Source organism: Stigmatopora argus, chromosome 16 (assembly GCF_051989625.1).
Source record: "Stigmatopora argus isolate UIUO_Sarg chromosome 16, RoL_Sarg_1.0, whole genome shotgun sequence".
Classification (NCBI taxonomy): domain Eukaryota; kingdom Metazoa; phylum Chordata; class Actinopteri; order Syngnathiformes; family Syngnathidae; genus Stigmatopora; species Stigmatopora argus.
In genome coordinates this window covers 9,723,752-9,735,665 of record NC_135402.1, presented here as the reverse complement: position 1 = coordinate 9,735,665, position 11,914 = coordinate 9,723,752, and the positions used below count along the sequence as shown (strand labels likewise).

The following is an 11,914-nucleotide window of genomic DNA, read 5'->3' as shown; positions in this document are numbered from 1 at the left end:
CGAGAAGTAGTCTTGAATGAGCGATCGCGGGGGCTAAGAGGCTAAGGAACGCTCAGTTCAGCCTACCCACGTGTTGATTGTGGGTAATGAAGTTTTATTCTGAGAAAGGGTGCCATTGCCTATGGGTGTTGCGTGCACGAGTATACTTCATTACACAGAAAGCCCTCTTTTTGCCCACGCATGCGCGTTGTGCATTCCCTGGTCGAAACTCGTCTGAATAAATTGTTCAGTGCTCGTAGATATCTGTATTACACGAAAGAGATGCGGCAAAAAAGACTGCGCCAAAATGATAAACAGCCTCTCATGTCATGGCCACCTGGCTTGGTCGCACCTCCAAATTCTTATTGTCTCGCGGGCATATTATTCGATAAAAATTTCGTCGTACTAAAAGCATGTCATACCACGAGCTGATCGTACGGCGAGGTACCATTACTAGAATACTGAGCCACAGGGGCTTGTACTTGACTTAGTAATGGATGGATGTGAAACTTGATAATTCTACCTGAGGAATAACTGCATCGACGTCAAAACATCCTATTTAAAAAAAAAAACATCAGGAAACTGTCGTGTTTGGTATGTATTGGTAGTGAGCGTAGTACAAAGTTGAACAGTTAACGGAAAGATGGTCACCCCTCATCACAAATCATTTTTTCTAATAAATTTAAAACCTGCATCAGGAAACAGCCGTGATTGCTGTCAAATCATACAATGGATGTGGGGGTTTACGGAAGTACATCCATCGTCAACAATCAAAAAGTTTTGAGATTTTATTTAAAGGCAATGGATTTGCATATTGTTCAAGTTATTTGTAACCAAAATTTACTGGAATTGAACATAGTGCACAGATTGGGTGGTGCCTGAATGATATTCATCACCATTGTCCTATTATCAAACATGTTAATTGATCCTTACATTTCAATTTTCAAAATGCCCAGAAAAATAGTGCTTTGGTTACAAAGTATAAATACACCAATAAAAGGTTTACAGGACAATACTGCAATCTAATGAAAATCACCTCTTTACTGATCTGCTACTATCATTTTTTTGTTTTTTTGCCACACAGGACAATGTATACCAGGATGATTGAATTGGTGATTCAGCACAGAATTAAAAATATTCCTTCCCTGGCCAAGTTTCTAACCAAAATGTCATTTGTTTTCAACCAAGAAAATACTTTGCATGACTGATACTTCTGAATTTTACATGTGATTATTCACTTTATTAGAAAAATCACTCCATAAACACGACATTAAAAAAAGACATTAAGTTAAAAAGCGCAGACTCATTTTTTGCCGCGGCCTTTTCCAGACACGTATTCGATCATCCTCTGTAAAGATACACGGGAATGTGTTAGCCTATATTTCCTCGTCGGAAAAAAGACCGATGAGACCACACTTTACCCCGAGCATTTGAATTTGATGCAACGCCACGTCGTCCAAAAGCTCAAAGTTAATGTTGTCTTTGTTTTCCTCAGAAAAGCACATGGTCTGCCATCAAAACGGAGACACACAATCAAACACGGAAGCCCCACATGTCTGACAAGCATATTAACTCCCGTGTTATTCTTGTGCCATTTAATGTCTTATGACATTTTCTTATCAATTATTCAGTGGATGACTGAATTTACAGCTGATAGACCCCATGCGGTCCCTGACAAAGAGTTGGTACCTGTCCTTGCGCCGTGGTCACGGTGATGTGGGCGGCCGATCCAGCTTCTGAGCAGTCCAAATCCCCCGTGGAGACCACATTTCTAGACAGGCATGATAAAATCAAAAAGGTCTGCTTAGGAACTTGAAATTAAATCTTATTTCTATTCTGTAGCCAAATCAGCATTGCTCACTGTTCTTGTCACCCCATTTTCACCCTCACTAATTAAATCAGAATTTAGTCAAAAAAGGAGCACAATAATTAAAGTATTGAAATTGTGTAAAAAATATTTTTTAAACAAATCACCTCAGCACAGTTTACACTGATAGCATATCAAAATGGAAGGATTCTGGAAAGAGGAATTCAAGACTAACAATGTCCTAAACTGATATTCCACTAGGTACCACTAGGGGTCACTTTAATGCAAAAAAAGTACAATTTGTAATTTAATGGTTACATTTTTACAGGTCTAAAAATATGGGAATCGGATCAGCAAATTAATATCTTGAGAAAAATCTTCTCGAAATTAGAAAAAACAAAAAAAGTCGGCCCTAGTCTGGACTCATTGATTTGACAATTAATAAAATTGCTCCAAGGTGACAGAGTGACTTAAAACTGGATGAACTAAACTTTAGTTCATCCAGTTTTAAGTCACTCTGTCACCTTGGAGCAATTTTACCCAAGTGTATCATCATGTTTAACCTTTAGTTACTAAAGGTTAAACGTGATGATACACTTGGGTATTGAGTCAGTTCACCCTTATTGATCATTGTTAATGGACAAATCAATGAATGAGCCAAACTTGCACAAAACCAGCCAAGTACCCCCCGTTACCTGATTTTACGTTTTCCTGGCCCGGCCTCACTGCCAGGTTTTGTCCAGCGGCGTCCTTTTTGAGGAGGAGTGGAAGTCCTGAGTAGAATTGAAATGGGTTATACAGTGGTACCTCTACTTATGAAATGAATTGATTCCAGAAGGGTTTTTTGTAAGTAGAGGCATATTTTACATTAAATTGGTAGAATTCCTTCCACAATCTTTCACACTCCCCACGATAAAAATTTAAAAATATACAAATTTTGTACATAATGCAGGCCTGACAGAGGGAAAAAAGATAGGAAATTATTTAAGCAATTAAAATGACAGCAGAATATTGGACTAAACAAAACCACAAGCACGTTAGTTTAAACGTGCAATCTCTGAAAGGGTTGGTCTAGCCCAGGGGTCGTTAACCTTTTTGAAAGAGAGCCATAAACAATTCCTATTTTCAAATGTTATTCCTTGATATATATACATATATAAATCTCTATATCCATCTCTATCTATGTTTTTTTTAACTTGGATAGAATCATAATGATTATAAAATGAACAATGGACATCCTTACATGTTAGTGTTTTGTGACCTGAAAAATGTGTATGTTGAAGCATTCATAAGTAGAGGTACCACTAAATTTAAGTGTCGCACAGACACGTCGCAACACCTACCTGAGATTTCCTGCGCTGATTGTGGCGGTCAAGAGTCCGTTTCGGGTTGTGGCCTTCAATGTCTTGCTGTTCTTTCGGCTCAAACAAGACTGAGCTGCTAAAGGATCATCAAACTTTCCTTCAAACGTAGATAAGGGGTTATTATCAATTATACAATGGATCACATCATTGTACGGTTGTTTTATCAATTCCAAATTGATCTGAATCGAGCTTTACAGGTGTGCTTTGAAGGAAATATACAATAGATGGCTGCAATTAAACTTTTGTCCACAAGACGGCAGCACTCAGTAGCCGTGGCCTGACATAGTAATCATGCTTGGACATATGAGAGCGCTGTTTCATACCTCAAGTCCCATATCAAAATGTACTTAATTTATCTGTAATAACAATCGTCTTGAAGTGTAGTATCGGAATCGAATCGTGACAAACGGTAGATCGCTAGATATCAGGCAACACACCCTTAATGCCTTGACATACCAGTTTTTTTAGATACACAATACATCTTAATTTTTGGTTTTGAGAAATGTGTAAAAATTCAGGCATTTAGGATTAGATGCCCTTGGTTAGATGGCTGCTATTTATAATTTGGGAACAAAGTCAGGAGCTCTTTCCCAAAGGAGATGCAATATTAGTCCAATTATTTTCTTCAACTTTTCATGCACCAACTGATTTTTAACCCTTACAGGCAATTCATTGAACTATTTTTTTAAATCACCTTTTCTGCTGGTCAAACTCCTGAGAGAGCGCTGGTTCATCTCAGGAGACTTCTGCAATTACAGCACATCTTGAACCTTACTTGATACTCTCCATGAGACAGCAGCTCACCTGTGGGGCCAAAGACACCTTGCTGGAAGCCCATTCTTCCGCTAATAGGAAAAGAAAGAAGGTCTTAACATGTACATAGAAACCAGTTTTACAATGTATAAGGACATTATAATATGATAGTGTGTCTGCATGGCAAAACAATTTGTGCATCAGATCATAACCCATCTAACAGGCTTCTCAACCCTCACACAGTGCGTTCCCCATCGGCAGTGGCTCCTTAGCCGGTAACCGGTCAAATAGTCCCAGGGGCTATTTAGCCGGTAACCAGTCAAATAGCCTATATGGCCCCATATGGCTATTTAGCCGGTAAGAATTCTGTGTGGGGGTAAATAGTAAGAAACTACATTTTATAAGGTGTATTTCCTTAATGTGATAATTGATAAAGGACCTTTATATAAAGATAACTAGGCCTACTCAACTTTTGGCATACATTTATTAACAAAAGCACACAAACATTAATGGTAACAGTATTACGTTATCTCACTGATGTCTACATAGTCCATTGACACCAACAGAGTCTACATGAAAGTAACACCATGCGTGTAGAAGCAATTAGTCTACATGAAAGTAACAAGTGTTAGTACAGTGTGAGTAGAAACAGCTATAGGCAAAGTCAATCCATTTTGGGAATTGAAATTTGGCAATAATTTCAATAATTCTTAATAAATAAGATATACTGTCACACCGGCTAAATAGCCATATGGGGCCATATAGGCTATTTGGCCGGTTACCGGCTAAATAGCCCCTGGGACTATTTAACCGGTTACCGGCTAAGGCAGACATGGGCAAACTACGGCCTGCGGGCCATATACGGCCCGTTAGATCTTTTTATCCAGCCCGCCGACATTGTCCAAATTATTATATATTTTTTTGTTTATGTGGTCAAAATACAGGAAATCATTGGATGACCTGCATGAGCAATTCTGCTGTCGGTTTTGTGATTTTGGAAAAAATGACAGCTGGTGTCATGTCATTTCTCACAAGACCCGGAAGCGGTTCCACAGGAGTTGCAATTGGAAATGATTGATCTCCAATGTGACAAGTTCAACTCCCTGAAAGTCTCTGAGTTTTATGCTTCATTAAGTGCAGCCAAATTTCCAAACATCCAAAAGATGGCACAGAGGATTCTGCTGTTATTTGGCTCTACATATGTGTGAACAGACCTTTACTCTGATGAAAACCAAGAAAGCACCCCATAAATCCCAGATGAGTGATGAGTATGGTCATACTTTAGTCCTTTTTTTCTGTTTATGTTTCATATGTACTGTTAACGGATACAGTTTTTTTTTAATATGTATCGTATCTTGTGCTGACCCGGCCCGTCTGTCAACTTTGTAGTCAATGTGGCCCCCGGACCGAAAAGTTTGCCCAACCCTAGGCTAAGGAGCCACTGCCAACAATGTTAGTTCAGGAGTTAGTTGCGGGGAATCATGTTTTTACGATTTTTTACATAGCTACAAAACTACAAACTAATCAACACGGAAAAGGACAAAGTCATAAGGAACAAAAAAAGTGTTTTGTAATAAAATGCAGAGGTAAAAAGTAATGTGGCTCAGCCTCGAACTCGGGTGCAGATGTATGCGATTGAGAGAAGTCTAAAAGAAAAAAAAAACCAAAGGACATCTGTACACGCTTTTCTCACGTCAATTTATGCATTTACTGAAATGAATATTTGTAGTTCGTCCATAACCCAGCTTTTTACTTGCTTACCTGCCACATCCAACATGGCGAACACGCTGCCGAAGGGGCCGACCCATTGAGAATCCGACACTCACCGGTTATTAAATCCCCAAGGTGCGTCTCACGGATGGTTGGTGGCAGTTTCATGAGCTCCACTTCGAAAACTTGCTCGATATTCGCCAACAGGTTGTCCAGTTTGCACTCCAGTCCCTCCATTCGCTCTTGCGCTGCGTGTCGCAGTAAGAGCACATTCAAAACACCAAAAAGTAATCGCGAATTGGCCGAACTTCGTTTTACCTTCTTTCTCAACTTGTTGGATAAAAAGGGAAATGTTGCGTTTTCGCGATTGACTGTTTAACTCCTCCTGGTAACGAGCTTTAGCGGAGTTTTTGGACCGCTTCATAGTCAGACGACACTAACCAACACTACCATAGAAAAGAGAATATTGACGCTAGAATCGGACGCCATTTATCGCTCACATGATGGTAATGACCCAACGAGTAAAGAGACTCACTATTGGCTGTTCGGTTATGTATCACTTTACGGCAAAATGGGAGTCACCTGGCCTAAAAGGGTCTAGCGGCCGCCTGAATCAAAATAATTGTAAAATGAACCTTTTTTTATTTATTTTTATATTTTAACATGTTTGGTGTCTTTTATTCGTTTTCTACCATCAGTGAGCTCCATCTAAAATTGCATTTTTTTGGTAGCAGTTTTCTTTTAATGAAAGACACCTGCGTGTGTGGTTAAAAAAGGTGAATAAACATGAATTAATATGCCTTAATTAAAATATTTCAATAGGTTAATATCCACACGGTCATATTTTGTTGTGGATTTAGAAATTAAATTGAATGCTTACTATTACATCTTTAGGGTGAAAGGTGAAAAACATGAATATGCCTTAATTAAAATAGTTCAATAGGTTAAGGTCCACCCTTAGGTAAAGACTCAATATTTGATAGCGCCTTTCAATATTAGGATGCAATTAAAAGATGAAAGTAATTTGGACACAACTAAATAGTCAAAAACAATTTAAGAAGCACGTGCTTGAAGTCAAACATGTAAAAATTTGACCTAAAATATTCCTCTTAGACAAATGAAACATTAGCAAAGTCCCTTTAAACATCAAATAGTGGTTTATGTGTGTTTGGTGATTATTGTGTATATAAAAAAAGTTAGTAATTATCCATCCAAACTTTTACAAGTGAGTTTAGACAACCCGAGTCTATGGCGAGGTCAGATTGGTCAATGCTGAGAATTTTTGTGAATACAGTTGCAAATGTATAAAGAAAAAAATATTTTATGCCCAATATAGTGACTGACAGGAAATTAAAATGAATTGGATTAAAAAAAAAGTGAGGGCCATCATTACCTGGATTGAGTAATGAGTGCAGTAGATGTCCATATCTTTCAGATGACCAATATTAAGTTTTTTTTCATATCGGTAATATATATTTTTTCTGTGGCTACTTTAGGATGTCCATTACTTATCAGTCAAAATCATGAAAATAAAGGAAATGAACATTTGCAAATTGAAATGTCTATAATGAATAAACATAATACACACATTTTGGATTGTGAATGTAATTGTCAAAATCAACCAATTTCTTTAGTGATTTTTCAATTTTTGGACCAATGCCTGTGGATCAGAATTTATTGGAAAAGGATTTAATTTTTAGGAGAAACTAAGACTAATATTAGCAGAATAACAGTGAATTTTACAAGTAGGACAAAATCTGGAATCCTAAGCATCTCAATATTAACAGGAAAGTTAACTTACAACAGTCCATTTTAATTTCAGGGGCAACTATGTTGTATATTTATTTTACCCATGTTCATTTGTATTTTTTTCTGTTGCCCATCTGTGTGGGTTTTCTCCAGGTACTCCGATTTCCCCCACATCCCGAAAAACACGCATGTTAAGTTGGTTGAACACTCCAAATTGTTCCTAGCTGTGAGTGTGCCCTCCGATTGGCTACCGACCAATTCATTGTGTCCCCCACCTACTGCTCATAGTTGGCTCGGATAGGCTCCAGCACCCCTGTGACTCATGTGAGGATAAGCAAAACAGAACTTGTTACTTATTGAGGTCAGACCTTTGAGCCTCCAAGTGGGTTGGGAAGAAATTTACAGTAATCATAGACATTTGTTTAGAATAACATTGTGAAATTTTAAGAATAAATATGAATTAAATATGAACAGAAAACCTATTCATTCGTGAGAGTAACATTTTTAAGGGATCAAAGTTGGACCTTAATGAGGGGTGAAGTTACAAGGGGAGAAAAAAAATGAAAGAAAAGTGCAAGGGGGGAGGGGACGCGCAGAAAATTGGCGTTCTTAGTCAATGTCAAGATCCGAGTCGTCGTCGGTCAGATTGCTCTGGACGATGGCGCCGTTCCGGATGGTCTTGGGCAGCGTGGGGACCTTCTCGGGCAGCATGCCGTACTCTTGCAACAGCGCTTCCACGTCCACGGCGAAGAAATCCTCGCCCAGCTGGTCGGTGAGCCGCACGAAGTTGCCGATGAGCTCGCCGCCCCTGTAGACCAGCAAGGCGGGCAGAGCGCCGCCCCGGAAGAGCGCGCTGGTGCCGACGGCCGAGCTGCGCACGCTGCAGAACTTGACCGACGGGTACTCGCGCGCCAGGCACGCCAGGCTGCCGCTCATGGCCTCGCAACCCGGCGCGTCGGGCTCGTAGATGTGGACAGCCACCAGGGTGTTCTTGTCCTCCTCGTCCAACGCCTCTAGGAAGTCCTCGCCGCCGGATAGCTCCCGGACGCGCTCGAAACACTTGCCGCGGTTCAGCTGGCGACGCATCTCCTCCATGCGCTGTGCGCGGTAGTGTTGCAGGAAATCTTCGTCGTCCTTTTCCTGCTGGAGCATGTTGTACTCTTGCATTGTCATCTGCGCGCAGGTAGGTAAAAACGAACAGGTCATCTGCTTGAATTTTTTATATAGTAATGTTCGGAATAAACAGTTGCATGGCCTTTGGCATACCTTTTGGCAACATCATTAGGTTAGGGTAAAATAATTGTATTTGTATTTAATGAGAATGACTCTACAGCAGGGGTCGGGAATCTTTTTGACGAAGAGAGCCACAAACAATTCATATTTTCCAATGTTATCCCTTGGGAGCCATACTACGAATTTAAAAGTCAAAATACATACATGTAAACGAGTGCCTTTTCAATTTTTTTTGTAATTTCACCACTTAAAGTGGAAAAAACTGAATATTTTTTAAAAGATTCTTATGCTGTTGCTAATCAATGAGAGGATGCATTCCAGAAGAGTCTACTGCAAAAAAAATGAAGATTAAAGCAGTTCTAGATGTAGTATCTCAGTTCTGTCAGCAGCAATTTCCATATTTTAGCTCACAGGTTAGCAAAGAGCCAGATGCACCCATCAAAAGAGCCACATGTGGCTCCCGAGCCATAGGTTCCCTACCCCTGCTCTACAGTCATACCTCTACATACAAATGCCTCCAGGTATGAAATTTTCAGGTAATAATTTTTTTATATGCAAATGAGTGTAGTTGGTAGCAATGTTCCCTCTAAGCTGCGCACGTGCGCAATTGCGCACTACTCTCGTCTTCTCTGCGCACAGCAAATCATATGGAGCGCACAAAATAAAATCCCTTTTTTTTTTGCTGTGAGGCTGACGCGCGAACCACTCATCCGCCGGGCCACCCATTCATAGATATTAATCATTACATTTTATTATTACTAAATCATTTATGTGTAGTAGACATACACCTGCTTATGGCAGGTGTGATACTGGTGTGTGCCCATAGCAAGCAATGATGATGTTGCTCACACCGGTACTCAGTGTGCTCAGGGAGGTTGTCTTTCTGCCCAGACAAACAAAAAATTAGAGGGAACCTTGGTTGGTAGTTGTATGAGGACCGTGGAACGAATTAGACAATTTCCATATTATAAAGTACTGCTCTACTTACGAAATTTTCAAGTTACAAAAAAAGTTCTGGAACCAATTAATTTCGTAAGTTTAGGTACGACTGTATCGTTAAAATAGGCGACAGCTTTAAATTAGAAGATTTTCAGATGGTGGTGTGCTTTATGATATTGCCATTGGAAAAAGTGTGCCATAGCTCAAAAAAGTAAAATTAAAATAGTTAAGGATTTTGGAGGCAGGATGTTCTAATCCTGTTATATGCATTTTTTCCGACATAAAAATGCTTTTAAAGACATCGTTCAGAGAAATGCATTTGGCATGAAAAGGATAAACAAGCACTGCTGTAGAAAATAATCCAGTTTAAAGAAGGATGCAGGCATTTTTTGCTTACTTTGCCTTTGATTTTATCCTGCAGCTCCTTTTGCTTCTCCTTGTCTTTTTCCAGGTCCAGGTCAGAGCGGCACGTCATGGACAACTTCTTGATGAGACGCTCCATCTCGTTCTTCTGCTCCTGTCTCTGCTCCACCTCCAGCTGCTTGTACTTTCTCCAGTCATTGATCACACCCTTTGGTCCTGCGTTATTACAATGACAGTCGCCTTTCAACAACAAGGTACTTTTTGAGATGTCATTCTATAACTGGAACACCTATTTTTAGTATGATTAGCAATAGAGCAGCAAACACAGAGCATGAAAGCAAAAGGAATAGAATACAGCCAAAATGGGGTTCCGATTCCCATATTTTTAGAGCAGTAAAAATAATACAAGGGTTTCTAAAGAGATGCTGCACCCCACCCTCTCCCCCTTTAGCAGACATGTTTGTCTCAAAACACCCACGATTACTGGATCGTCTTCTATTTTGTGACAAAATCCGATACGCCAAAAATAGTCGTATAGGGCCTCCATACTGTGTATCAGATTGGGACATCACTAATGTTTTCACCTTTTGGGGGGGGTTAACATGACAATGTTTTTGCTATTAAGAAGCTCAAAATGAGGATTTGGACAAATCTTTCTATCTATAAATGATCTAGCGACTATCATAAAAGCTGTTACTTCATTCCTTGATTAATTACGACACGCAAACTCTCTGAATGCCACTAACTGGCCCGGATTAATTGAAACAGGTTAAGGTTAGATAGACTACCCGTGTTGACGGCGCTGCCATCCGCACTGTAGTCGAGCTCAGGCTCCTCAGCGGCACCACCTCGGATAATTTTGCGCTCCGCCTCATCATCCTCGTTATCGCTGCCTTCGTCTTCGCTGCTGCTGTAGTAGTATTGCAGCTTCTCCCCCAGGAGTTTGTCATCCAGGGTCGTCATGGCAACGTCTCACCTGAGTACCTGTCAGTATACAGTCAAAACAAAGACTGCATTTCAATGGAAAAAAATGCTAAAATACAAAAACTACTCCTTAAAAAGGAAAATATAAATCAATAAGAATGAGATATTTTGATTTCAGGAGGAGACAGTCATAGTTATGTTTAGTTAGAATCCGGTCAGATTAGTTCAGCGAGGCGTAATAATTCAGAATGACATTTATCTAAAACGTGACACTAAAAGGTATTAAGCAAAACTAGGGCATCTGTCGTGTGCTATAACAAAGAATATATGAAGCTTTAATTTAAAATATTCCTTAGAGGAATTAATAATGCACTAAAACTTAACTAGTGCATGTGTATTGTTCAATTGTATCGATTGATTCGAGTTTATTTGACACATTTGTTATAATTTGTGTCAATAGCACTCGGGTAGACCTGTCAGATGGCTAAAAAAAAGTCATTTTGACGACATTAAAAACACATTTTTAAAAAGGCTTGCGTTTGGAAAGTGTCCCACAGGAGAAAGACAAATCTAATCCAATTATTTTACTTCTTAAGAAGCACTAAAGGACGTCGAGTTATGCTAGGTCAGGTTTAGCCATCAGATCCCTTCGCCCTTAGCAGCCTAAAACAAGGAAGTTACATTTGTCCAGTTTTTAAAAGTAATTCGAACATGAAAAAGATACTTACCTTTATTTTTATGAAGAGTCCGTAGAGTTAAATGTGTGGCCGAACGTCAGTGATGCTCTAATCCTGTTGAGATGGTGCTATTGCTAATAACGCAAATTAACATCACATATTCAATGATAGATGTTTAAAAGCGGAGTCAGCTAGGTAACTAACAGGCGGCCATCTTGTATCGGGGTTCCTCTATGGCGGACTGTACATACGTTGACTTATCAAATCTAGCTTTATTTATTTGATGTCTATGCCCATAAAACTCCCACTAAATAATGTTCACAAATTTTGCAGGAAATCTGCTTCTGCCAATTTATTTCATTGAACAAGAACAGGCAATGCTTACTATGGGTCGAAAATTAAAAAGGTATTTTCTG

General features: G+C 39.5%; 2 protein-coding genes across 2 annotated transcripts; both read right to left on the bottom strand.

Moving 5' to 3' along the window:
- Positions 1 to 1,190: 1,190 nt before the first annotated feature.
- cdca9 (cell division cycle associated 9) lies at positions 1,191 to 6,139 on the bottom strand. The gene is made up of 9 exons (XM_077622978.1): positions 5,932 to 6,139; positions 5,730 to 5,861; positions 3,955 to 3,995; positions 3,845 to 3,896; positions 3,130 to 3,247; positions 2,482 to 2,559; positions 1,669 to 1,750; positions 1,401 to 1,487; positions 1,191 to 1,327 (listed from the first exon to the last, which is right to left on the bottom strand). The coding sequence occupies exons 1-9, from the start codon at positions 6,035 to 6,037 to the stop codon at positions 1,283 to 1,285; spliced, it is 741 nt and encodes a 246-aa protein (XP_077479104.1). The 5' UTR covers positions 6,038 to 6,139; the 3' UTR covers positions 1,191 to 1,282.
- A 1,131-nt stretch (positions 6,140 to 7,270) lies between these two features.
- On the bottom strand, positions 7,271 to 11,688 carry pdcl (phosducin-like). The gene is made up of 4 exons (XM_077622834.1): positions 11,550 to 11,688; positions 10,686 to 10,881; positions 9,932 to 10,113; positions 7,271 to 8,535 (listed from the first exon to the last, which is right to left on the bottom strand). Exons 2-4 carry the CDS (start codon positions 10,858 to 10,860, stop codon positions 7,972 to 7,974), a joined length of 921 nt encoding a protein of 306 aa, XP_077478960.1. The 5' UTR covers positions 10,861 to 10,881; positions 11,550 to 11,688; the 3' UTR covers positions 7,271 to 7,971.
- Positions 11,689 to 11,914: the final 226 nt, after the last annotated feature.